Source organism: Penicillium soppii (assembly GCF_028829465.1).
Source record: "Penicillium soppii strain IBT 18220 chromosome Unknown utg000006l, whole genome shotgun sequence".
In the NCBI taxonomy this organism is placed as follows: domain Eukaryota; kingdom Fungi; phylum Ascomycota; class Eurotiomycetes; order Eurotiales; family Aspergillaceae; genus Penicillium; species Penicillium soppii.
Genome location: NW_026643236.1, coordinates 238,034 through 263,487, shown reverse-complemented (window position 1 = coordinate 263,487; position 25,454 = coordinate 238,034). Strand labels below are relative to the sequence as shown.

The following is a 25,454-nucleotide window of genomic DNA, read 5'->3' as shown; positions in this document are numbered from 1 at the left end:
CACTGACCATTTCCACCTGAAGATCAGTTCATTCTTGCTATCTAGCTATGCGTTGAGCATGCCAAATAAACGAGGCCCTTATACTCCCGGATCTGTCATGACTGCTCCTGCGATAACCGTGTTCTATGAACAATATTCGTCAGTGGGTAGTGAAGCTGAGGGGCTAGTCACTCACCATTTCTTTTTAGCAGTTTTAGCACGAGCCTTCTTATTTTGTTGGTTTCTTGGGTTAGAATCAGACTTCGGGCATTCTGGCTTCTTGCAATCGTCTTTCACTTCCCTGTCCCATGGAAGGTTTGTGCCTGGCTGGCTATGACCCGACTGGTCAGGGATTGTCCATATATAATGTTTCAACTTATACATCCCAACAAAAACCATGTCTACAAACCTCTAATGTTTACATGGGAAGACCATACAGTTGGACCGATCGTTAACACTGGAGTTACCCCAGAGCCCAATTGTGATCAAGATGCCAGACGTTAACTGACAAGGTCCCCCTCACAACACTACAGTAAGAAAATTTTCCTAAGCCCTGGAAGGCAGGTTAAATGACTGAAATGACTGAAATCGAGTCTCATCCATGGATTAGATCTATCCTATTCAGATGAAACAAAGGAACAAAGAAAATGCACGTTCTATACATACAGTACAGCAGCTCTAAGCCCAACCAAGAGGGCTCCTCAAACATAGAGACTTCAATTCATATCAAGCCGCCGTAAATCCTAACCCACCAATCTAACCCACAATGCGATCCACGAACGCAGCCTCCAAACGCGCAACCTCGCGCTTGAAAGCATCAACCTCCTCCCAGCAGTTCAACGGCCGACGGTCATTCAACTGCAAGCAGCTAGTGACATCCGACCGAGCCTTGGCAATGCCATCGTCCAGTTCCGTCAGCTTCCTCCGCCCATCGAGCTTACTCCGCAGCTGCTCGATCTCCGCGGCCACAGAGTCCCGCGAGATATCACGCTTAGCCGGCGCAGCCGGAGCAGCGGTCTCCACCGCCGCCGCGTATGTGGGCGCCGGGTCGTGGTGCCGTCCTGCGAAGGGGATACGTGGGGCGTCCAGGTTCAAAGAGCCCTCGGGGTAGCCGGAGGTCGAGGGGGCCAGTGGCGCCGTCGCTGCTGTGATGGGCAGGGAGGTCGTGTCTTTGGACTCGGCGATGCGCTTCTCGATCTGCGCGAGGGTTTGTTGCTCGCGCTCGCGAAGCCGCTGCAGCTCCTGTGCGACGCGGTTTTGGATTTCCAGTTCCAGGGCTTTCGAGCGGGTGGAATCGGTCTGTTGGGTTGGGTGGGTTGTGAGTTTTTGGTTCCATTTACCTGGTTATTAGTGCAGTGGTGTGCATACCTCTGAGTTAGATTGGAGAGCATCGACTAAGTTCGAGGAGAATTGCACTGGAGAGTTGCTGTTTGTGGATGTTAGCGTCGGCTGTAGAGTGCTTTGACTGAGCTCCGCGGCATCGCAAGTGGTATTTGGAGCTCGAATGCTCTTTTGAAGCAAGGGAATGGTCTGCCCTTTCCAATTGATACCAATTGGGAGGTTGGTCCCTTTCCCTCCGCCATCAAACACCAAATGCCGCGGAAGCTGAAATTCGACTCGGGGAGCAATACCTGGAGAACACATGTTGTGAGCCGGTCGAGGTCTCGGGCTTAGAGTTTCCAGCACCCATTTTCGGCAAAAAAGGACAAGTCCTGTTAAGATTGAATTGACAGAGGTGATTCGAGATGCCCGCTCACAACCCGATCAGTTCGGACATCGGGAGGATGTTGCAGGTCACGTGTGATTAGTCACCATTGGTCTGGGCAGTTGTCCAGTTGGCTCCAGTAGCCCTAAGACTATTTCCTTTCCATTTTAGATCGCATAGCCTCTTGCTGCTTTTTTATCTTACGGTATAATCAGGCACTAAAAAGAATCACTCCACATCTCACGTTAAATAAAACGCTAATGATCATTTACAATTATCAACGATTTGTAGTAACAATGCCTGTTGCTGCATACATGTAGAAAAAAGTGAAATATATATTTATGCGTTAAAACATTCTTTACTTCCGTCACCTAGTAGGAATTCTTTCATACCGAATAGCAAGTACTGCTTTGATATAAATCAGTGAATTGGAGTTGTATCCATAGATGTAGATACATATCTACTAGGTTTGTTCTTGTATAGCGCGTGGCCTATAGCATGTATCCCAATAGGCAAACGAAGACCTGCACAAGGCAATATGTATCTAGGTACTGGTTCGTAGGTGCACCTTGGCTTTTGTAAGTATTATATATTATACACGACCTTACTGGTATTGAACTAAAGTGATTTTCCGGATGAGTGTAGAAATTTACATTAGAAGGCCCTTGATTTGTATGCCACATACCTTCACCCACGAACAAAGTCATGTTGATACAAGATGAATAGAGTACAGCCTCATATACGCATCTCCACAGGGGGACTGTATGCCTGTGGGAAATTCTTCATGTTCTCTTTCACCTCTCCCTTCCGCCGACAGAACTGGACATATGAACCATCATTCCGCAACAAGCCTTCTTCCTTCAACCGCAAATACTCAGCTCGTGGTAAAGAAGTGAAGCCCCACATCTTGCTAACAACCACTTTTTGCCGACCAGGGAACTTATACATAGAGCGACGCAGCGCCTCCACTGCAGTCACTCGATGGCGATCGACTGTTCGCACGGAAAGCAGAATCTGGCCCACGGTTACTCGAACCACCTTGCCAGCTGGCTTTCCGAATGCGCCTCGCATTCCCGTTTGTAAACGATCCGCACCAGCAACGCTTAACATCTTGTTGATTCGGATTACATGGTAAGGGTGAGCTCGGACGCGCATGTGGAATGTCTCTTTGCCGGCAACTTTGACGAGATATCTTTTGAGAAGAACGGGGAGATTAGCCATAGTATGAACATACCTACCTAGGCAGATACCTAGGTAAATCGAAGAGATTTAGTTGACTAACTTGTTGGCACAGATACGTGCAGCTTCTAGTGCTTCTGAGCTCAGTTGTTCATACTCATTGGACACCAAGTGCACGGCGCACGGAAAGTCGTCTACAGACGCCTTCTTCCGTCCCAGATCAAAGATACGGATTTTACTATCTGGGACACCACGGTTGAAGCGTGACTCGGGGTAAGGCTAAATAATGCTATCTTAGATGCGAATTTTTATTATGCCAAGGCGTCAGCCAGAGTGAGCACTAACCTTGTTCTTGCAATACCGATAGCATCGTGCAGGTCTGCGTGCCATGTTTGGTCGTTTGATGAGAAATCGTGAGATAATGAAGGATCGAGTGCTGAAAGTGAGCAAATCAACGTGTTAAATAAGCCTATACGGGGAATCTTCAAAATCTTTAGTTCTCCCGACTCGGGCACTAAGGAACGAGTAGTACGGGGTTCATGCATGGCCCCCACATGGCTTCGGGTACCGAAGGCGGCTTAAATATCTCCCCGCAAGATCTTCCCCCAAGATCGTCCGGTCTCCTACATACATAAAACGTATATACCTCTGATCGGGTCTGGGTCGGGTTTCTTGACCGGTTGAACTTGTGTAACATGCACCGTGTGTGTTCATGCGAAAGAAAAAGAGTAGACCCGACAAGCGCAGGAACGGATGAATTGGCACACCGTGTTGGCTGACACAAAACGCCGACAATTGGTAATGTATTATCTCTGCAGCGAATTCCTTGTGTTATCTTTCGCTTATATTGTTTTAAATTCTCCAAAAAAAAAGAGGTCCTCAAGCTTTCATTCTAAAATCTCTCTCTCAACCAGCTCTTGGTTACGGCGCAATAATTGCACAAGATGAACCGCAGCGACATATCCTCGAGTGACATGGAGAAAATCCACAACATCATCGATGTCACGGGCAGAGTTCCGCCAGCCAACGATCTCGAGATTGCTGCGCGTGATATCCAAGGATGGAAGTGGATTACTGTCGTACTGGCGATCCAGAGCTCGACCTTCCTCTTCGCAATGGGCAACACCATCACTGCAAGCTGCCAGGTTGAGATCGTCCGAGGCTTTCAAGCTGTCAATAAGCTATCATGGGTCGGTGTTGGGTTAGTTATGAGAGCCTCCGCCACTGTGCTTCTTTGGGGGAAAATATTCTTCTACATCAACACGAAATGGACCTACATCATCAGCGTCGCGATCTTCGAGATCTGATCTGCGGTTTGCGGATCGGCTCCTAATATGAATGCCCTCATCGTAGGCCGTGTTCTTTGTGGTATCGGTGATTCTGGACTATACTGTGGCGTGATCACGCTTCTGGCAGCCACCACCACACTCCAAGAGCGGCCAATGTATGTAGCCAGCACCGGCATGACTTGGGGTCTTGGCATGGTCCTCGGTCCAATTGTGGGAGGAGGCTTTAGCCAGAGCTCTGTCAGCTGGAGCTGGACTTTCTACATCAAATTGTTAGTGGGAGCGGCCTGTGCACCGGTCTACTTCTGTCTCATCCTGAATATCGACCCCCGAAAAAGAGCTCCTCTCGGGGGCCGAGTCCGTGAGATCGATTGGCAGGGAAGTATTCTCAACCTTGGTGCTTTCCTATCCAGTGTCATGGCTATCTCGTTCGGTGGCTTGACCTGGGCCTGGGGAAGCGGGAACATCATCGGATTGCCCGTCTGCTCCGGTGTGCTGTTCGTTTTGCTTCGGCTCTAGCAGGCCTTCGCTATCGGTACTCCTGCTACCCGGCAGATTGTGCCAGTAGAGTTCTTTAGGTCTAGGACTATGCTTTTCCTCTTTGCCTGCCCATCGGCAGCCGGTACAGCTTGTTTCATCCCCGTCTACTTCGTCCCGCTCTTCTTTCAATTTACCTGAGGCGATGGTCCGCTTGACGCCGGTGTTCCTACTACCTTTTATCATTCCTTACGTCGTCATGATCTGTGTCAATGGCGGCGTGATGTCTGCATAAGGTCTATATATGCCGTGGTACACGATTGGAGGTGCTCTAATTCTCACCGGCGGCGCCCTTTTCTACTACAAAGCGTCCTTACCGGCCTTGGCACAGGAATGTATCTCCAAGCCTTATTCTCGGTTGCTCAAGCTTCTGTCGCCCTTCATATGGTGGCTAGTGCCTGGGATTGATCACTTATGCTCAGGTCGTTGGCACTACTATCGCCAACAGCGTGTTTTTAAACGAGTCGCAAAGGAGTATCATCAAACTTCTACCCAACATATCCATACGGGCAGTCGAGGCCGTGATTTCTAGTACATCGACCCTCGTCTTATCTTTGCCCGACGCAGAGAAAGTCAAGGTTAAATCGGCCATTATGGACGCTATGGGCGAGACGTACATACTCGTTTTGTGGCTGGTGCACTGACTCTATTACTTAGTCTAGCAAGAAAGCGAGAACGTCTGTTTTTGCAGCCCGACGCTGCTGTACAGACTGTGTGTTTTTATCTGAGCGTGAATAGAGCGACGGAGATAGAAGAAATAAAAAGGAAGATGTTCACAATAAAACTTGGCGATAATATTTGTTGAGGTATTCAAATGCATAAATTCTACAGTCTTAGTGATAAATAAAAAGCACCTCTATAGTTATCTAATAAAGATTCACAATGTGAGATCTGGTCAAAATAGAATACTCTGCCTCAATCCCATGTATACGCTACTTTGGCAAAAAGAATACTATTAATAAGAGAAAAGCCACATGTCTCATCGTCTCCATGGGGTCCCAGACAACTTACGCACATTCGGGATTCCGTGCATTCGGGCCATTGACCACTCAGATCGACCCTGGAGCCGAGTCGCTATGCCGTGTTGGGGCCGATCTATTCCGATCATCTATCTCGAACGTTGTATGGATGCATCGTACATACAATGTACAATCTGACACCTACTTGAAATATAATGACTTTCTGCACAGAATTGCAAGTCGTAGGCTGGAAATTACGCCGAAGTCTTACCCATTTCCGAGAAAGAAAAAATTCATGCTGACAACTAAAACTCCGATTAATGTGCGCCACAGTGCATATTCCCATCCCCGGGTTCTAACCAGGGTCGCTCACCGGTGAAGTCGGGGGGAAAACCATGCAGCTTTGGTAGATTGACCAGTCAAATGTCTCCCCACAGATGCCAAAAACTAATTATCTCCAAACGGTTCATGGCGTCATGGAAAAAGGAAAAAAAAGTTTCCAAGGAAGTATACGGATAATATACGAATGCAGGGGAACGGCTGCTTCCGGCGGCGCATCTACAAAAGCGAACACAGAACAATATTGTACAAGTTTTGTTTGTTGATTCAATAGTTTGAGATAATATAGAGGAATAATATCATATGTCTACCTTCTACGTAAATATGGAAATATCGAAACCGTAAATTTCTCCGGTGAATCCGGCATTTCTACCCCGACGGTACGTCGTGGATAGTGGCCATTACGACGGGCGAAGTACTGCCAAGGTATCGGACTGACCTCATGGACCCCTCCGTCATCCCACTTCTTCACTCCCGCTTTTCTCCTTCTTATTCTTCTTTGGTATTCTTGTATTCCAATCTCTCTTTCTCTTTCTTTCTCTCTATTTATTTTCTCATTAATTCTTCCTTTCTAATTTCAGCCGCGCTGTACATACTTAAATCTCTCTATACCCAGCCGGCTATCTAAACACACTTATCCGTCTTGTGCCATCATGTCTTCTCTTCTGGACCAGGCAACGCGCATTGCGCGCGATTTCGATTACCCCGCTGAGAAGGTGCAGCGCGGGGTCAAGGAGTATATCAACCAGTCCAATGAGGGTTTGGCCAAGGAGGGAACCACTCTGAGCCAGATCCCAACTTTCGTGACTGCTGTGCCAAATGGAACAGAAAAGGTGAGAAAAGGCTGCCTGTTGGCATCAGGGATTGTCGGTTAATCTCGCTCTATTATAGGGCCTTTACTTGGCTGTTGATCTCGGTGGCACCAACTTCCGTGTGTGCTCGGTCCTCCTGCACGGCGATACTACCTTCTCCCTCACCCAGTCTAAGATCCTCATTCCCCGGGAATTGATGGCCTCTGGTACATCTAAGGATCTCTTCCTCTTCTTGGCTCGCCAAATTGAGGCCTTCCTACGCATTCACCACAACGAGCACTTTGAGGCTCACCAGCTCCGCCGACGTGAAAACACCAACGAGGAGGACCTCTTCGATCTCGGCTTCACCTTCAGTTTCCCCGTGCGCCAGATCGGAATCAACCGTGGAACACTCATTCGGTGGACCAAGGGCTTCAACATTCCCGATGCCGTCGGCCACGATGTGTGTGCCCTGCTCCAGAATGCTATTGACGAATTGAACCTGCCAGTGCGCGTGGCTGCGCTGGTCAATGATACTGTCGGTACCCTGATGGCTCGCTCCTACACCTCCCCTGGCGAGACCGGTACTTTCCTCGGTGCCATTTTCGGAACTGGTACCAACGGCGCCTACGTTGAGAAGACCAAGAACATCACCAAGCTCCAGCACATGAAGGATGCCCACTTTGATAACTCTACTGGCGAGATGATTATCAACGCCGAGTGGGGTAGCTTTGATAACCACATGAGCGTGCTCCCCACCACAGTCTTTGACGATGAGCTCGACGCCGACAGCAACAACCCCGGTGTCCAGATGTTCGAGAAGCGCGTCTCGGGCATGTTCCTGGGTGAGATTCTGCGTCGTGCGCTTCTGTCTCTTCACAACTCCGATCTCGGTCTTTTCAAGGCCAACAAGAACTCCAAGGTCGTTCTTTCCGAGAACTCTATGCTCTTCCGCCAATGGGGTCTTGACACCAGCTTGCTGAGCTCTGTTGAGGCTGATGACAGCAAGGACTTGGTGGACATCAAGACCGCACTGAAGGACCACCTTGAGATCGAGAACCCCAGTCTTGAAGAATGCCAGGCTGTGAAGATCTTGGTCCATGCCATTGGCAAGCGTGCCGCTCGTCTGAGTGCCGTTCCTCTCGCGGCTATCATCGTCTCCGCCAACAAGCTCGCCACGGACGATATTATCGATGTCGGCGTAGACGGCAGTCTCGTGGAGTTCTATCCTAATTTTGAGGAACACCTGCGCGAGGCTTTGCGTGAAGTTCCCGAAGTTGGCATTGCGGGTGATAAGAAGATTCGCATTGGTATCTCCAAGGATGGCAGTGGTGTCGGTGCCGCTTTGATTGCCCTTGTTGCTAGCAAGGACGCAGGCCTTGAGGTTCCACACGAGGTCTAAAAGCCATATTCCTACTATCCATGGATATCTCAGCATGACGACTTCATCCGTTTCTTCCCCCTGCTTGACTTCCCCCGAAGTTACTCAAATCTCCGATTTGGCCCATTGGCTCCTTTACGACACAAATACCCCACTTCAACTCCCATATTTCGCAATGCCCATGGCAACATGATCAGCTGAAACCATGATGGTCATTTTGCCAACACGCAAGTAGCTGTACCTGCGAGCGTCCGCGAATTCACGCCCATTCCCTGTATGCTGCACATCTCTTGAAACGACGTTACACTACATTAGGGTTCGGCTTCTCTTGTCTTTCTTGTTTGGCGTTGTACAGATGTTTATTTTTCCCTAGTCCTTCCCGGCGTGGAACGGCATGCGATTACAGCACTTTGCATCAAGCTGGCTTCTGAACCAATCTAAGTTTTACTTTTGTATCCATAACTTCATATTTTCATTTGAGTATAAAAATCCTTTAGAAGATAAGAAAATAAGTAGACAAATGAAGCTTAATATATGCGGAGGTGTTTATGCTTCTGTGGTCCTATTGGCTGATTTCTGATTGCTGATTGGTTAGATTATGTCATTCCGCTTGGACGCCAATCACGTGACACACACCCTACATCTTCTAATCGGGAAGTGCATGCTTCCATATCAAAAGTAAAAGGGCAGTGTTTTTCAACATTCCGCCAGTAGTGCAATTGCATTACAGGATGAACCCCGATCCTCCTTGTGGGGGAGAATTGGAGGAAGCATAGCTTGGATAAGCAACTAGATTTGATCCAGCACGAAAACGGAACTTTCCTTTTTGTTTGCTCTGATATCAATTTTGTTGCTAGATTAAGCCTCTTTTCATAGGTAGGAACACTGCATTCCTTATTTAAAGGGTGTCGACAGCGTTTGGAGATCCATGGATGGTTTGCTACTTATTAATGTTCTGAAATTGGGTGGTAATTCTTTACTCACGTGGACCATTTCACATGTATACTTTTGTTTGTCTCTTTTGTTTGGTCATGACAATATGTCAATTTTTACAAATTCTAAACCATTATGCTGCCTACGGGTGCCTCCTGGATGCTCTTTAGTAGTGAAGCGAGTGCATTACTATAATTCTATCATGCAAGATATATACAAATATCCCCATTCCCCTCATTTGGTGGGCTCATATCCAACAGCGCGAGGAGCCTGAACATAATCAATGTGACCAGCCGTGCTCATCAGCATGTTTTGCTGACCACCAGTGACTTTAGGGTCAATTCCAATGAAGTTATTAGGGAACCCAACATCAAAGTCAGTCGCCGCCTCCAAAAACTCAATCTGCTTATCCGTAAGCCGGATAGTCAAAGCCTGGATATTATCATGTAGATGCTCAATCTTGCGTCCACCAACAAGCGGGAATACATTCGGTGCCTTGCAAAGAACATAGGCCAACGCAATAGCGGTCACAGACTCGATTCCATGTTCGGCAGCAACAGTCGCCAAAGCCTCGGAAATACGCTTCTCTTCCTCTGTCTGCTCAGATCCGAAAATATTGCGCAGTCCCTCGCCAGACTTCTTACGCGCCTCGATCTGCTTCGCCGACTGGAAGTGTCCGCTACCAAGCACATCCCACGGCGCAAGCGCCATCCCGAAGTGCCGCGCCATTGGCAGAATGTCCCGCTCGAAGTCTCGGCGCATCACGTTCCACCGTCCCTGGTAGACGGAGAAAGGTGTCTTGCCGTGTGCACGCGCATACGTGTTCGCGGCCGAGACCACCCACGCCGGCGAATCCGAGATACCGAGGTACATGACCTTGCCCTGCTCGACGAGGATGTGGAGGGAGTCCATGACCTCTTCGATGGAGGTGGTGTGGTCCCACCAGTGCAGGTAGAGGACGTCGATGAAGTCGGTTTGCAGTTTGCGGAGGGAGTCGCGCACGCTGAGGATCATGCTGCGCTTGTGATTGCCGCAGGCGTTAGGTACTTTGCCCTTGCCGAGTGCATGGCTGCGGTAGTCGGTTGTGAACTTGGTTGCGATGACCATTTGGTCGCGGTTCTGGCGCGCGGCCATCCATTCACCGATCCAGGCTTCGGACTGCTCATTTTGGTAGTTGTTTGCTGTGTCGATGAAGTTGCCGCCTGCTGCCGCGAAGGCGTCGAGCAGCGCAAAGGATTGCTCTTTGTTCATGCTGCCCATGAATTGGCTCCAGCTGTCGCCGATGGACATGGCGCCTAGCTGGAGGGGAGAGACGCGAATACCGGCTGTGGATGAGAGCACCCGGTACCGACCCAGAGGGGTGGCGGGCTCGGGGGCGGGCTTGAAGATTTCTTCCATTGTGTGGTGGATTGGTAAGTGAGTTGAAGATTGATGAGAGTGAAGGAGAATGTTGGCTAGTGAATGGTCTCCTTCTTCTTGCCGGCTAGTAGACCCTTTTTATACCTCATCGTCTTCGTCCATTACATCGTCCATTACAAATGAGATCCGGAGTTAACGGTGGAACCGGTAGAGCCTCCACATGATGATCCATGATGTCAGTGCCGATATAGTGCCGTACAATGCTACCAAATCGTTCTTGATCCGGAGAGTATTCAGCAGACTAAAGTTAAGTCCGATTGTTCAATGATTGAATTGTGCTTGTGATTCAAGGGAAAGTATGACCTTGAATATCTGTGTGATATGATATTCTACAATCGCAAGGAGAAAGAGAAACTTGCTCTCTACCTTTCACTTGCTAATGATCTCCTCATCATTTACTCTCCGACTAATGACTGAGCAGTGATATTTTGTATAATGAGGCACATATGTTTCGAAGTATGAAGTATGAAGCATAAGAAGTGAGGTATAAAAAAGGATCAAGCCTAACCCCAAACTCCGAGGTTCCTTCCGTGTTTCCACTTTACGCTAGTCCAAATTAGGTTAGTTCTATGTCAGCAGCTGACACCCTTGTTTCCGTCGATCATAAATTGTTTCTTCAAAGCCCATTGAACAAGTTCAATCGGGTGAACAAAATCATACTTTGCTCTCATTTCGTCCGAATCTCGTCCATTTTTCGTCCGCATCGATTGCATGTTGTTTGTTTTGTTGCTTTAACAGCGGTGTATTCTCTGATGCAATAGTAATGTCTTTTCTCTGTGCCGAGCAAGGGGCAAAGTACTATTTGAAGCCCTTCCGACCGCTGATTGGTGAGCAATCACAATTAGGATTTGTACGACAATCAAATAATAGCTCGCATTATCCTTGCAGTTCTCCTGACTGCGGCCCCGCCTGGGCACGCTGACTTCGACTTTTTTCGCCCACATTGAAGTGCATGTTCTGACTCAGATCTGTCGAATGACAACATAGTATTGCTCCTTCATGGCGTATCCTGATGGTCGGCACTGATGCGCCTAACTGTAGCTGCATGACCGCATCGTCAATTGTTACTACGTTGTACACTCAAAAGCGAGTTTTTCATTCCTTGTTTTTTTCATTTGAGGGCCTCGCTGCCTAACTATCATGCAGGCTATGCAGCTCGGCGGAGCATTCCACGTACCATATGGAATGAAATACGATCGACCATGGGGTTGTGTGCTACCTAGATGGGCCCTTTACTCCTTTCTCCAATCCCCACAGGCAATGTTTTGGATGAGACCTGTACGAATCGGTTGTGTTGCCAACGCCAACGTTGGCTGATTTGCTATTATTTTTCTTTTTAAATCTCTGCTCCCCTGTGCCTGTGTTTGTGTATCCCAACTTTCGTTAATCTCCATTCGGGGTCGTTTCTGCTTATTAAAACATTGTTGACTTTCGGTGTCCTTCGTTATGCGCTTTTTCAAAGCCAAAGCTGCCAAAGAGGCTGATGTGCCTGGCGGCGCCCCGGTAGAAAATGTCCAAACTATTCTGCCTGAGATTAACACATCAGCTTCCGACACCAATGTTCATTCCCCAAACCTAGTTGAGAACTCGAATCCCTCCAGCGAAAAACATAGCACTCTATTCGATGAGCCTTCGAGAGACTCAACTGCCGATGATGAACGGGAGAAAGAGATTGCGATCAGTAATCCTTCTTCTTCTTCTTCTTCTTCTTCTCCTTCTTCGCCTAACCTGGCACTGACCGACCCCAACAAAGAGTCTGTTGGCAAGGAAGTTTCGTGTCAAGAGACTACACAAGAAGAGAAAAAGGAGGATGGTGATAATGAATCTGTGGAAAATGAAGACGACTATCCAGAAGGTTGGAAACTGTTTTTGATTACCATTGCACTTTGTCTTTGCGTGTTCTGCTTAGCATTGGTATGTTTCCGTGTCAATATTGACCAAATTGATCGACCCTAACCTTGAACCACCAGGACAACACGATCATCGCAACTGCAATCCCTAGAATCACCGATCAATTTAACTCCCTCGAAGATGTCGGTTGGTACGGTAGCTCGTATCTACTAACCACATGCGCGGTGACCCTGATGTTCGGCAAACTGTACACTTTCTACTCGATCAAGTGGATCTATCTGATGGCACTGTTCGTCTTCGAGATTGGTTCACTTGTTTGCGCCACCACGCCTAGCTCCGTTGGACTCATCTGTGGTCGGGCCGTTGCCGGACTCGGAGCCGCTGGCCTTTTCACCGGTTCCATTCTCATCATCAGCAAGAGTGTGCCCCTAGTCAAGCGACCGATGTATACTAGTCTGGTGGGATCCATGTTCGGCATTGCCAATGTAGCTGGTCCACTGTATGTTGCTCTGATGCCTTCTCCTGGGAAAATATGCTAACACACACTAGTATGGGCGGTGCATTCACCGACCACCTCACCTGGCGCTGGTGCTTTTATATCAACCTACCGATTGGAGGTGTCACTTTCCTCTTCATCCTGTTCTTCTTCCAGAGCCCGAAGGCCATATTGAACACCAACACCGCCAAGGAACAGATTAAGGAGTTGGACTTGGTTGGATCCCTTTTCTTCCTGCCTGCTGTCATCAGTTTGCTGCTCGCTCTCCAGTGGGGTGGCACCAAATATGCTTGGGGCAGTGGACGTATTATTGGGCTGTTTGTGGTCTTTGGTGTGCTTATTCTTGTGTTCTGCGCCAGTCAATGGTACGCTCAGGACAAGGCTACCATCCCACCCCGGCTCATCAAGAACCGCAGTGTTTGGGGCTCCGCTTGGTACTCACTTTGTCTTGGTGCTGCTTTCTTCGTCCTAACTTACTATGTAAGCTCATTCCCCCTTGTTACTTGGTTGATCAATCTCCTAATTTCATCAGCTTCCCATCTGGTTCCAATCTATCAAGGGCGCTTCGGCAACAAAATCAGGTCTCATGAATCTTCCCATGATCATTACTGTCGTGCTCTGCTCCATCCTCGCTGGTGTACTTGTTACCATCTGTGGCTATTACACGCCCTTCATGCTCGCCTCATCAATCATCATGACCATCGGGGCCGGCCTCTTAACAACTCTCGAGACAGACTCAAACCACTCGAAATGGATTGGCTACCAGGCGCTCTTCGGTATTGGTCTAGGTCTTGGTATGCAGCAGCCAATGATCGTCACCCAGACTGCTCTCAAGGTCGAAGACGTTCCGAGCGGCACTGCCATCGTGCTGTTTGCTCAGACCTTGGGCGGTGCTATCTTCATCTCCGTTGGACAGAATGTGTTCCAGAACCAGCTTCTCAGGAACCTCGCTGAATATGCCCCTGATCAGAATCCTGCAAAGATCATATCTGCTGGTGCTACTATGCTGCGCTCCGTTGTAACTGGAGAAGACCTGCACAATGTCTTGACTGCTTATAATGCTGCTGTTACCCAGACCTTCTATGTTTCCGTTGCTGTTGGTGCGTTGTCCCTTATCGGTCCGATCTTTGTCGAGTGGATCTCTGTCAAGGGCAAGAAGATTGAGATGACCCCTGCTTAAGGGTCAATGTTGAGCAGGGCTGGACCTCTTTCATGCATATTCTTCTCTATGTGGGTTTTTTTTCTTCTTATGTGGGATGATCTACGGATAATTGTCCTGGATGGAAGTTATACTAGACTGTATATCTCACTGCGCCTATCTAGTTTTTACGATAATACATACGCGGGTCCAATACTCCCTATACTTCGAATACAATGAAGAGAACCAACCCATACTTTCCATGTTGACTGGAAGCGTTGGGTTTTTCCTACATCTCGGAGCAATTAGACGTGAGTGTCCTCTTAGAAGCTGGCTGTCCCCACGCATCAGTGTATAAATATAAGTTGGTAGTGATGGAGTCTACTATAATTCTCGGGGAGTACACCGGGAGCCAGGTTGTCCACGTCTATAACTCTACAGAGAGGGTGATAGGCTTGAGTTGGCAATTATTATGAACTTTTCGATGACTACGGAGCCTTCTTAGGAGGCAATGAGATAAACCTGTGGACATGACTTGTAGTCATAATCTGGCAGGGTGACTCAAAAATACCACCTGACTTTCATGAAGGCTGTGCTGTGCACCTGCTGCCCCCCAGAGAGAACAACGAGCATAAACTCTTCATCCTTGAAATTTTCTGTCTTTTCTTCGGCTGCATGTTATAAATGCCGTTGTGCGCGTTTGCTTTTGGCGGCTGCAAACCAATCTTCGAGAGTACTATCAGGGCGACTGGACTCGATCTGTTGAGCGGGAACACTTGATTTGTATGTGTCAAGGCCTTGATCATAGAGGCGTACCCTGTCTCTGACTCAAGTCTTCCAGTCCCAACATCGAAAGACTTGACCATCCATTGCTACAGAGAGATTTCAGCATTTGTTGTGTTGCCAACCATGTTCACAGCGTTGCGGTAGTGTTCGTAGTACTCGTCCCAATGAAGCATGTCCTCGATGGCTAACTTATCATTCTCATTTTGATTTTGCACCGCGTTAACAGTTTCCAGGATCTACTTCAGGCTGAGGTCTGAGGCCAGTTGGAAACAATTTTGCTGTTCCGGAGTGAAACATACGTTGGCAAATAGCAGGTTCACTTTTGAATCCACTTTGATTCGCTACTTCTAGATTTTTCAACTTATACCTAGGCAACGTACAATTATATTATCCTTTCTGGACAATTGAATCGTATAATTGTAATATACGACAGTTGGCTTTACCTGAGCGCTGTCTAATCAGTAGCTCAAAAACCTTGAAATGGAATATGAATGAACTGTGTTTGCCGAAACCAGGTAAGCCTGAAGTATGCAGATGATTGGATCAGCATTAAAAGCCTGGACCCCAATGGAGGAGTGGTGTTTAACGAATGAGGAAAAATGGAAGTGCTGTTGAGATTCCGTAGTTGTAGGGATATACAAACGGTAGCCGAGACTTTTTGATTATTTTCAAACATTATGACACCAGCATATGGTTTGCTTGTCCTTGATGGTCTATGATCTAAACTCCCGAGCCCGAAATTGAAATACACTGAACGTACAATGAAAGAAATACTAGACAACCGCATATAAACTCAAATACACACCCCAGATAACCCCACAAGCGCTCCCAAACACCACCCGTCGGTCCACGGGAATTACTGTGTACATTAAAATAGAGACAAGAGGCCGGTACTTGAGACGGGCACTCATGATTGGTTTGAAGTCCTACCATAGTCAGTATCTGCCCGTAGGAAATACAGTAGCGGGCCAAGGAGTGAGAGACTTACCAGCATAACCAACTCCCATATCCTACCCAGATTCTCCCCCTTCAGCAAATTAATCAAAACCACAAATAACACAAGGTTAGTGATCGATGCCACCGTCTGATCAAAAAAGAACTTCATCATAAAGCTACGCAGCCCTGACGTCTGCACTCGCGGTGCCCACCGAACATGCTTTTCTTTTTCCTTGTCCTTGTGACTAGGAAGGGATTCATCCTGGCTAGCCCTTGAGAAAAGAGACAGCCATGCACGCGGTGAGAAGAGAGATTTCAGCGAGCGGATGCTGAATGCGTCGGATAGCTCGGCACGCGTGGGAAACCCCTGGATAACGCGCTTCAAGGGCGCGTTGCCAGTAAAAATTGGGTGGCACGATGATTATGCCATATGTGATGAATTGCATAAATGCAAGTACATTGAGCGTAAATGGAGCCTGGATATCGTTAGTTGGATTTGGTGAAAGAGCTCCTTTTGACGTACTTTGTTGTTGCGCTGGTCGATTAATTGGGCTAGGATGTTGGAAATGGCATTGAGAATTGTTGCCTGTACAAAGGTCACTGTTAAAGCTGAGGGCATGATGATAGATCCATGTAGATCTAACAATTGTAGTCTAATAATGTAGAATGTTGAAAGGAATTGATGTTGCCTGCCAAGACGCGCAACCGTGTCCTGATAAGGCTGAGAGATTAAGGAGTCAACTGGTTTCAACTATTTTTTGATGTTGATGTGTATAGTTATGTTCAGAATTTCACAATACAAATGATCAATTGATTTGTCTGCTGGTACAACTTCTTTCCATTATTTCCGTCGGAAAACAACATTGGGCCCATTCTTCGCGCTGGTGAAGTGATCCGTCAACGCTAAATGCCCACCCGCGTCTTCACCCTGACGATCGGCCAACGACATATCAAACAGGAATACCAGCCGCGCCAGTGTCAGTCGCATCTCCATAAATGCCATGCTCTTACCAATGCACCCACGTGGTCCAATGCTGAACGGGCAGAATGCGTGGCGTGCCGTCTCAATGCTCTCTTTGGTTGTCTGCCAAGTCCTTCCCGCTGCCGTGCAAGTGGCATCTTCGATCCAGCGCTCCGGTATGAAAGTCCCTGCCTCCTGGTAGTACCGCTCTTGTCGGTGGATTGAGTACGTTGGGGTTCCGCAGTCTGTTCCTGCGGGTAGGAAGACGCCGTCGACTACTGCGCCGCCTTCCATTACTTCGCGCGGAATTGCACCGGGTACAGCTGGGGCAAGACGCAGGGCCTCGTCAATGCATGCTTTTAAGTACACGAGCTCGCCAAGTGAGCTGCTGGTGACGATCTCTTCAACTTCGTTGAAAGCGCCGCGCACCTCGGCCGTGAGTTTGGCCAATGCGTCTGGTCGTCGAACCAGGTAGAACAGTGTTGCTGCCAGTGTGGTTGAGGTGGTGTCGCTTCCTGCAATCATCAGAACGTTCGACTCGCCCCACAGCTCAGGCGTACTGAGCCCATTGCCGGTCTCCGGATCCTTGGCGTTCAGGAGGTAATAGAAGAAGTCCTTCTTGGCATCCCGGCCAATCTGGGTACGTTCCTTGGCGCGCTCGTTGGCCTCAACCCTCGAGTTCATGATGAAATTCCAGCGATCGCGAGTCAGCTTACGGATGAAGATCTGGTCCAGGCCCCATGTGTCCAGGGGCATCCAGAGTCCGCACTGGATCAGAGTCAGGCATTATTACTTTAACAGTCAGGCAAGGATACTTACTACATAGTGTCGGTTTGCCGCGCGATCCACCAATCCGACTTTGTATCTCCGGCTGTCAGAGATAAGCATGTCGAAACTCTTGCCGAAGCAGAGCTCGCCCATTACATCGTACGAGAGATAGCTGAACCAATCGCCCATGTTCTTGACGTTTCCCTTCTGGTCGTGAGATTCGAAATTCCCATCATATCCGGCCAGGACTGCACACAGCTGGCGCACATGGAGGAGCATAACGTCCTCCATTCCCTTGAGTGCGTTTTCGGAGAAAGCCTGGCTCAGCACTCTTCTTTTGCGACCATGCATGGATTTGTCGATAGCGTTGTGCGTATTGTACACGCCCTTGATCGCTGGGAAAGCATTGTAGAAAGCCGCTTTCTGGAACCGCTTGCCGTGTCCGTAAATATCGTGAAGTCCGCGATCGGAGTTGATAGAGACGAAATTCGGCGCGACGCGAACATGGGTACCGTATTTGTTGTGCAGCTCATGTAGCCACAGATGACGGTCCCCTTTGAGGCCGTGGTAGAGCTGTACCCAAGGTGTGATGGATGCTAGGATGGGGCCGTTGATACGGCGAAGAGGGTGAATGAAGCGGTTGTAGAAGGCGTAGGCGAAGGTCTAAACGGCGTTAGATTATGCTGAATTGCTATCATATCACATCCTGAAATGTTGATATTGAGTATATCAAAGGAAAAGATGCGTACCGCTACTGCTAGTAGCCCTACCAGGCCTCCTAATGCCCTTTGTAAAGATAAACACCCCAACACAGATTCGATCAACATTTTGTGAGATGAAAGAAGAATTCTTCTGTTACTTTCTCTATGTTTCATATTACAATTCATACATATGTATTTCCTTTATGCTTCGGAGGCTCTCCGCCGTAACTACCCGCCCCCAACCGAAAAGTCAATGACGACGGAACCGGACTACAAATAGTTCGGGCTTACTACGGGGAATGCTGCCCCCAATTACTGTATGACTGTTTGATTTCTATGGTTTATTATTCGGTTATAGGCGGTTGCTTGGATCCGCGGGGAAGTCTACCCCATGCTTGGTGTTTTTGCGGGGGCTCCGAATGATTTCTGAGAAGGTACATTGTTGAAGTTTTGTGTCACAGAAACAGCAGAAACAGCAGAAACAGCAGAAGTTGATTGTGTTACGTGTGAATGTAACACAAGGGTATCTTTTCTTTTCCGGCTGTCATCAGCAAGTTTTACCGTGCAGTAGTATAGAGAGGTGCCCCTCTAGCGACTCCACTGTCTCGGTTTTTCCTGGAAATTGAGATGATTTCACCGTTATTAGCCGACTTCCGAATTATCAGACATCCGCTCCGAGGATGTCGCCATCTTTATTGAGTAACGTGGGATTGGACAGGCCAGGGTCAGAGATTGTACATGTTTCTCCTTGATAGGCGGTCTTGGCGGCACAAGTCCCAATCAGACCGTGTGGATTGGAGCGTGAGATAATCAAGTCCTAGCCAAATTTGCCAGATGACAAGACAGTTGTCTCATAGCCTGTGGATTGAATTTGTTGTTTATCGTTGCCAGGTAAAATTCTAGGTCGTGTGTCCATTTATTCCGCCATCCAATATCCATTGCTCGTTGTCATCGTTGTCGTCCTGCACCCGTCGCCAAGTTTGCTTCTTTTCCGTAGCTTCGGATGCTTCGGTCTTTGTACCCTCTGGAGCACGCCAAACAGGTCGCATCAGACCACCAGCTGCGAGCAGTGGGTTGTGACTGAAGGCATGCTCTTTTCTTGAGTGGTCAGCTGCACCCGCCGCATCGGCAGGTTCCGGCTCACTGGCTTCTGGGGTTGACTCCGCTGGTGCAGAGTGATATACTCGGTGCACTTTACCGCCCTTGATATCGAGACTCATCACGGTCTTTTTCCTCTCCCACTCAGGGCGGGCCTTCTCATCCATTTCACGTTGGATGCGCTGCTGTTTCTTGAGCGCTAGTGCTCGTTGCGTAGGGGTCATCCACAAGGTGGAGGCAACATTTGGCGTTTCGAAATCAGCCGTCTCATCAACAACCTTAGTCCGACGGGCATTCTGCGCTTGGAACTGGAGCAATTTATCACGATGTGCCTTGGCGGCGTCCAATTTGCTTGGTGATTCTGACCCAGATGTAGGCTTAGGTCCTCCTTCGTGATGCACACCATCATTGTGCACGCGCATCTTCTCTTGTCCACGCTCCGCCCGTAGCTCCCGAATCATGCCCTGCACTTCTTCGGCGGAGAGGAGAGGTGTGTTGCAAAATGAGCACGGCTGTAGTCCCTCCAGTGAGCAGATAATCTTGCCACATTTGAGACAATTGGGTGCCGGGTCGAACACTGGGTGGAGGGATCCATAGCAGGTGCATTTACGCCTCTCGCCCAGAGTGGGGTTTGTTGATACCTCCAACGCGGCAATAGCGGCGGTGAGGTCGGATATATCATTCGTCGTAAGAGCTGCATTGCTTTTGGAAGAAGATCCTGCCCCAGCTTGTCGTGTTGACTTGCTCGTCTTTGATCGCACATTTGGTAACATATCGGAAATGGTGGGGCCGCTCGCGGATGGCGGTGGCTTCGGGGATAATGCAGGCATGGGAGAGGGGACGCGGGACGAGGATGAGGAGCCATTTTGCGACGGCGCAAGAATAGAAGTATTTGGTTTTCGAGAAGACATGTAGTCTTCCTCATCGGCCTTTTTGTAACCACCGCCTACATCTCCGTAGTTGTCGGGTCGGCGTGGCGGACCAGCGCTGTGCAATGGAGCCTTCTTTTTGCCCTTCTTGGGCCCTGATGACCTCGTGGCATCTCGAGATTGTGCGGGTGGGGTCTGAACTGGTCGTTGAGGTTCTCGGCGTGCATTAAACGAGGATATGAATTCAAGGGCGGCTGGAGAGTCACCGAGGAGGTTTTTTAGGTGCTCCGCACATGCCTCCTTTGAGAGGCTAGCAGCATAATCGATAACTTGAGAGAGAGATTCTGGATCCAGTGGAAGAATCTGGGAAAGCTTAGGAGCTGCCCATGCGCTAAGATCGGCCATGTTGGAAGATATGTGGCAGAAGAGGTCAAGACGAGGCTCCTTGGTGCGGGCACACTCGGGCACCTGGGCAAATCCCCTCACTTAATAAGCCTATCTAAGGCTTGCAGCCCCCAACGACGTCGGGATCTATGAACCTGGAACTACTTGACAATTTGGATTACGGTTGCATAATTGATCTTGTTTCAAGATCTTAATTTATGGTTAATCATAGATTTGAATACAATGTAATTATGCCAAAAATTCTAAGTATTACTGGCGGCGAGGTAAAGGTATCGCCTGTTGCATGAATACATACCTAGGTGTGAAAGATGGTTTATTTAATCAAAATGCTTTCAAGGTATGTTCATAGCATGCTGCTACATACAGTGTCGTTAGATTACAGTTGATAGTAATTTCACATGGGGGATATATACTAAAACACAAAACAACCTTCCACTTTTTCCCAGGAGAACCCGAATTGCCGTGAGCTCCTGAATGAATCGCCACCAAAGCTCATGAACACTATGAGCCGGAAGTTCTACAACCTGATTGCCGTTGTTTGACTTCATAGTTGAATTTTCATGCGTTTAAAGTACCGCTCGGAACTCAGAGCGATCCAGATACCCCGAATTGGAGTGTTCTTCCGCCACTCTCTGGCGAGATCGTTTGCGATACAAGAGAACAAGTGTTAGAATGTTACAGGCCGCACCGACACCTCCAACCACACTTCCTATCACTTCGCCTATTGGCAAGGTCTTCGATGTTTTATCAGATCATGTGGCGTTGGATCCGTGGCGCTGTTGTTCTCTGTCCCGACCAAGCTTGATTGCCATCTGGTCTCGAACCCATGACGGTTGTAGCCACTGCGATTGTTTGGGGAAGCTCTATTCATCGGTAGCTTGCGCTAAATTTTGAAGTTTTTCGACTCCTGCAGTGATCAGGACCTTCGTTTGGAGGATCTCGGAATTTGCAAAGGAAGCGGTTGACACGATGGTGGAAGTCCATGTTTGTGTTCCACTTGACCAAACCAGGATTCTTCTTTTTCCACAGAACACACCTACTGAGGGAGTAGGGACCGCAGAGCGAATGGCGGCAGTAACCACATCAAAGGTTTCTTGTGGGCTGTCGATATGGGCAGAATGAAGAGCCCATTCCTGCGTGTTGAGCCATATGTCAACGTTTCGGGATATGGTAGGGGTGTATGGACACAAAGAGATGGCGATCTTGAGCGACATGTGGTTGAGACTGTGGTAAATCCTCTGCTCGTAGTCATGATGCTGCCAGCGATTGAGTCCCAATAGTTTTCCATGGATGTCACAAAACCGATTGCTGTTGTTTGTGCCATGGCGAAACCAAATATGACAATGCCAAACCAGGCCCATGGAGAGCGAAGATACATCCTGAACATCTGAGAAGATGTTGATAGAGATAGTGCTTCGTGTCAAACTTGAGGACTGAGATGGTGATGTTGATAGTGTAGGTTGCACCAGGCGAGCAGGGGCACTACTAGACGAAGTGAAAAACGAAAAACAGGGAAAGTGTATTGATTTGGAAGACAACTCAACGCAGTGGTAAACCATGCCGGCTCTCATTGACAAAATTTGATGACACTTTAAGTGGGATGGGTTGCAACATCACAACACTACGCATTGCGTTGTGATGAATTTGGAGACCGTCGATAATACTTCAAATATTTGATTCTGAAGACCGGAATTAGAACTACTTTCGCAAATGTAGCTGTCATATCATATCTCCCAGTTACTCTGGTGATGCTCAAATTTTTCTCGGGGCAAATGATGCCTACTTAGATATAGGGAGGTGCAATGTTGTTAGCGTGAGTATAGAGAGATTACGTTACTTAGGTCTTTGGGTGGAAACACGCATTCAAAGAACAGAAAGGTCAATATTAAAATTGGCAGCATGTTCCATTCCCTACAGTGCCATACTCATTTGTATTCCATGGGATGAATGAAGTAATGTACAATCCTTGAATTCCTCCTCCCTCATCATCATTCATCTATGCAAATTTATTCGCAGGAGTGATCAGACCATGATCAAACCGAACCAGACCCAGAGACGCCGTGGGATATGACCAATAACAAAGCTCAAAACGCCGCGGACACCATGGTAGAAAAAAGGGTACGAGAAACAAAGGGAAGGTTAGTCCGCATTCTCGCTCTTCGCATCGTCGTCGTTATCCTCCACCGTGAAGGATTGCTTGAGCTTGCTGGGGCCGGGCTTATTCGAGGAACCCTTCTTGGGCCCATTAAGCTTCTTCTTCTTGGTGGGGCTTGGGCTGCCCTCATCGTCGTCTGCGTAAGAACGCTTGGCTGAGGATGTTGGGCTGTTACCGTTGCTGGCTCCGCTGTCGGTGGGAGTTTTGTTGCGCATACCGGCGCCACGGCCAGAGAGGTTTAGACAACGGTCGAGATGCTGGGCGAGACGGGTCATGATGAAATAGCGAGGGCAGATGGGACATTTGGTGGTGGGAATTTCGGGAATTGTGCTGTCGCGATCGCCCTTCTTCTTCTTAGGGTTTGGCATGATCGCATACAGTTTGCCGTGGGCATCGTGCCCCGGCTGGGTAATAAGTGGCCGGTTCGAGCAGTATTCGGCATCGGCATCAGGAGGAGCTCGGCATGCAACACCAGCAGTCGGGTAAAGCAGGCGTGGAAGACGGCAATCGGGACAAATTATTTCTTTGACCGTGTGGAGGGGGTTCCCTTTCAGATAGACCTTTCCGCGGTCGTAGACGGCTGCATCTGTTTCCATGTGCATCCCGGCGAGCTTCTTGTGATCCAGGACAATTTCTCTCTTTGTATCAACTGCTGTCTTGCTGGGTGTTTCTTCCGGGAGGATTGCTTCGTCCTCTGCTTTCTGTCGGGCAACAACCACTGCGGAACGCATACGCGCCACCTTTTCTTCGCGATGAACTTTGGCGACGAGATCGTGAATGATGTTGCGAAAGGTTTCATCCAATATATCGCTAGACTGAACGGAAAACCATCAGACCCTTATTCACAGGCCATAAAGTTGAGAACATACCACTTTAGCGATCGTTCCGGCAGGGTAGATCGGCCTGCGACCACCGCTATTGGAGTCGGCCATTTTCGGATTGCGGTCGGAGAAGGATGCGCCAAACCTCAAAGTTCCGATCCTGAATGACCGACGACTGTGCCCGCTTGCGACACAGGCTGTGAGTGATCCGAACCACTTGGTCCGAGGTTTATGCCTCCATGTAACGGAAATCTATGCAGGCTGAATGCAATCGGTGCAAGGCTTGGGATGGTTGGAAGAAGAAGAAAGAGATTTCCAACGCCTATAAACGAGAATCCAAAGAGTTAAAGGCAATAGGACCGAATAGTATAGCCTATTAGGAAATTCTATTGTCAGCGCGCTTCAATAATTGGGGGGGGGGGGGATGAATAGGCAGCGGAACAATAGGGGGAGTCAATGAAGTCAATGAAGAAAGTCCATTGACACAAACACAAGTAAGTCAAGCAAAAAGGAAATAATGTACTGACCTTTTGAGGTGTCTAACATGCGAATCCAATACCTCGGAGGAGATGAAGAGACGGATGAGGCTGGAGCAAGTTGTTCATTGGGCTTATCGCTTATCGTATCTCCGCATTGGCGCTTTGCTCAAGTCTCAAGTCTTAAGACACGACTCTTCTTTGTCTTCACTTCAAACATGGCATACCAACTCTTTGCGAAGAGTCAGAAACTGGCGACTTCACCTTCTTCACCTTCCTCGTCCCCAGTCAGCCGTAGCCCCGCGCGCCCACCCATTCATCTCCCTCCTGTCCAACCGCCTAAATCGGCTGTCGCAAACACGTCCGGGCCAACACGCTCGAAAGAGGAGGTCTTCGATCCATATCTACATGATATCCCGGCTGGCATTGCGACTTCACATCCTCATATCACGGTCGAAAAAGTCCACACCGCACATATCCCCTCTTTAACGCGGATCACGGGCTTACTCCTTCCAATCCGATATCCAACCTCTTTCTACACAGCTACCATAACAGATCCGGTTATTGCTTCTCTGTCGCGAGTTGCTATTTATCATGACCACCCTGTTGCTGCTTTTCCGCAGTCTGGCCCTTCTACTGGCGCAAACAAAGTGATCGGTGGCATTCGGTGTCGTTTGGAGAGAATTCCACTGCCAGAAGACTCAAGCCAAGAACCGCAAACTCAGAGCAACAGAGATCAGACAAATTTATACATCCAGACTCTGCATCTACTTTCACCCTACCGGGGCAACGGTGTAGCAGCGTCGTTGCTAAATTCACTTCTCTTTGCGTCACCGCCAGACCGCAAGAAAGAATCCTACCGAGTGTCCGGGCTTGTTAAACATTACAATATTCGCTCTGTGACAGCACATGTTCACGAGGCAAATGAAGAAGGGCTGGAGTGGTATACTGCACGTGGTTTTAGAATCGATGGCCATGTAGACGAATACTATCGTCGCTTGAAACCCACGGGTGCTAAAATCGTGCGGATGGATCTACACTGGGACGAAACGAAAACAGTTATTCTGGAAGAACACAGTGTTCGGGAGACATCTTCTCGCAGTGAAACAGAGGACGAAGACTGGGAGAAGGTGGAAGCGGAAGATGGAGATGAAGGTGATCATGGCGTGCGGCATTTGGGCGAGTCACAGGTCTTTGAAAATCAGGACACGACTTCGCGCAAGCGCAAGGCCGAAGATGATCACAAGCTCGTAAACAAGTGAGGTTGCTCTGCATGTCTGGCTTCTGATATACTGTGGATACCCTTTGAGTTTTCTGAGCGTTGATCTATATGCAGACCTCCTATTTGTATGAAGATATAAGAATCTATATATAAGAAATGAGATATCGCGATATATACACTTGCATATAGAAATTTGCCGTGAACATCTTGTTATCACATCCATGTAGTAGGAACACTAGGGGTATTATCGAATCAACGAAAGA

At 48.5% G+C, this 25,454-nt stretch overlaps 14 protein-coding genes across 14 annotated transcripts; 5 read left to right on the top strand and 9 right to left on the bottom strand.

Moving 5' to 3' along the window:
• Positions 1–735: 735 nt before the first annotated feature.
• On the bottom strand, positions 736–1,623 carry N7529_007461 (Mic19 family protein; the record flags this gene model as incomplete). The annotated part of the gene is made up of 2 exons (XM_057242988.1): positions 736–1,278; positions 1,348–1,623. The coding sequence occupies 2 exons, from the start codon at positions 1,621–1,623 to the stop codon at positions 736–738; spliced, it is 819 nt and encodes a 272-aa protein (XP_057094526.1).
• Positions 1,624–2,419: 796 nt separating this feature from the next.
• On the bottom strand, positions 2,420–2,905 carry N7529_007460 (60S ribosomal protein uL16; the record flags this gene model as incomplete). Its single annotated transcript, XM_057242987.1, has 1 exon — positions 2,420–2,905. One exon carries the CDS (start codon positions 2,903–2,905, stop codon positions 2,420–2,422), a length of 486 nt encoding a protein of 161 aa, XP_057094525.1.
• Positions 2,906–2,953: 48 nt separating this feature from the next.
• Positions 2,954–3,253, bottom strand: N7529_007459 (60S ribosomal protein uL16; the record flags this gene model as incomplete). The annotated part of the gene is made up of 2 exons (XM_057242986.1): positions 2,954–3,142; positions 3,209–3,253. 2 exons carry the CDS (start codon positions 3,251–3,253, stop codon positions 2,954–2,956), a joined length of 234 nt encoding a protein of 77 aa, XP_057094524.1.
• Positions 3,254–3,807: 554 nt separating this feature from the next.
• N7529_007458 (efflux pump antibiotic resistance protein) lies at positions 3,808–4,170 on the top strand (the record flags this gene model as incomplete). Its single annotated transcript, XM_057242985.1, has 1 exon — positions 3,808–4,170. The coding sequence occupies one exon, from the start codon at positions 3,808–3,810 to the stop codon at positions 4,168–4,170; it is 363 nt and encodes a 120-aa protein (XP_057094523.1).
• Positions 4,171–4,197: 27 nt separating this feature from the next.
• On the top strand, positions 4,198–4,668 carry N7529_007457 (MFS drug efflux transporter; the record flags this gene model as incomplete). The annotated part of the gene is made up of 1 exon (XM_057242984.1): positions 4,198–4,668. The coding sequence occupies one exon, from the start codon at positions 4,198–4,200 to the stop codon at positions 4,666–4,668; it is 471 nt and encodes a 156-aa protein (XP_057094522.1).
• Positions 4,669–6,637: 1,969 nt separating this feature from the next.
• glkA (glucokinase glkA) lies at positions 6,638–8,177 on the top strand (the record flags this gene model as incomplete). Its single annotated transcript, XM_057242983.1, has 2 exons — positions 6,638–6,817; positions 6,876–8,177. The coding sequence occupies 2 exons, from the start codon at positions 6,638–6,640 to the stop codon at positions 8,175–8,177; spliced, it is 1,482 nt and encodes a 493-aa protein (XP_057094521.1).
• A 1,146-nt stretch (positions 8,178–9,323) lies between these two features.
• N7529_007455 (putative aryl-alcohol dehydrogenase Aad14) lies at positions 9,324–10,487 on the bottom strand (the record flags this gene model as incomplete). Its single annotated transcript, XM_057242982.1, has 1 exon — positions 9,324–10,487. One exon carries the CDS (start codon positions 10,485–10,487, stop codon positions 9,324–9,326), a length of 1,164 nt encoding a protein of 387 aa, XP_057094520.1.
• Positions 10,488–11,954: 1,467 nt separating this feature from the next.
• N7529_007454 (MDR family MFS transporter) lies at positions 11,955–14,035 on the top strand (the record flags this gene model as incomplete). The annotated part of the gene is made up of 4 exons (XM_057242981.1): positions 11,955–12,422; positions 12,479–12,858; positions 12,909–13,335; positions 13,388–14,035. The coding sequence occupies 4 exons, from the start codon at positions 11,955–11,957 to the stop codon at positions 14,033–14,035; spliced, it is 1,923 nt and encodes a 640-aa protein (XP_057094519.1).
• Positions 14,036–15,552: 1,517 nt separating this feature from the next.
• N7529_007453 (Mpv17/PMP22 family protein) lies at positions 15,553–16,334 on the bottom strand (the record flags this gene model as incomplete). Its single annotated transcript, XM_057242980.1, is given in 4 exon segments — positions 15,553–15,705; positions 15,768–16,061; positions 16,081–16,191; positions 16,239–16,334. 4 exon segments carry the CDS (start codon positions 16,332–16,334, stop codon positions 15,553–15,555), a joined length of 654 nt encoding a protein of 217 aa, XP_057094518.1.
• A 222-nt stretch (positions 16,335–16,556) lies between these two features.
• On the bottom strand, positions 16,557–18,271 carry N7529_007452 (cytochrome P450; the record flags this gene model as incomplete). The annotated part of the gene is made up of 3 exons (XM_057242979.1): positions 16,557–17,444; positions 17,496–18,107; positions 18,194–18,271. 3 exons carry the CDS (start codon positions 18,269–18,271, stop codon positions 16,557–16,559), a joined length of 1,578 nt encoding a protein of 525 aa, XP_057094517.1.
• A 773-nt stretch (positions 18,272–19,044) lies between these two features.
• Positions 19,045–20,517, bottom strand: N7529_007451 (C2HC5-type zinc finger protein; the record flags this gene model as incomplete). Its single annotated transcript, XM_057242978.1, has 1 exon — positions 19,045–20,517. One exon carries the CDS (start codon positions 20,515–20,517, stop codon positions 19,045–19,047), a length of 1,473 nt encoding a protein of 490 aa, XP_057094516.1.
• An 863-nt stretch (positions 20,518–21,380) lies between these two features.
• N7529_007450 (uncharacterized protein) lies at positions 21,381–22,076 on the bottom strand (the record flags this gene model as incomplete). The annotated part of the gene is made up of 1 exon (XM_057242977.1): positions 21,381–22,076. The coding sequence occupies one exon, from the start codon at positions 22,074–22,076 to the stop codon at positions 21,381–21,383; it is 696 nt and encodes a 231-aa protein (XP_057094515.1).
• A 580-nt stretch (positions 22,077–22,656) lies between these two features.
• On the bottom strand, positions 22,657–23,604 carry N7529_007449 (uncharacterized protein; the record flags this gene model as incomplete). The annotated part of the gene is made up of 2 exons (XM_057242976.1): positions 22,657–23,487; positions 23,542–23,604. The coding sequence occupies 2 exons, from the start codon at positions 23,602–23,604 to the stop codon at positions 22,657–22,659; spliced, it is 894 nt and encodes a 297-aa protein (XP_057094514.1).
• Positions 23,605–24,187: 583 nt separating this feature from the next.
• Positions 24,188–25,231, top strand: N7529_007448 (GNAT family N-acetyltransferase; the record flags this gene model as incomplete). Its single annotated transcript, XM_057242975.1, has 1 exon — positions 24,188–25,231. One exon carries the CDS (start codon positions 24,188–24,190, stop codon positions 25,229–25,231), a length of 1,044 nt encoding a protein of 347 aa, XP_057094513.1.
• Between the last annotated feature and the right edge of the window lie 223 nt (positions 25,232–25,454).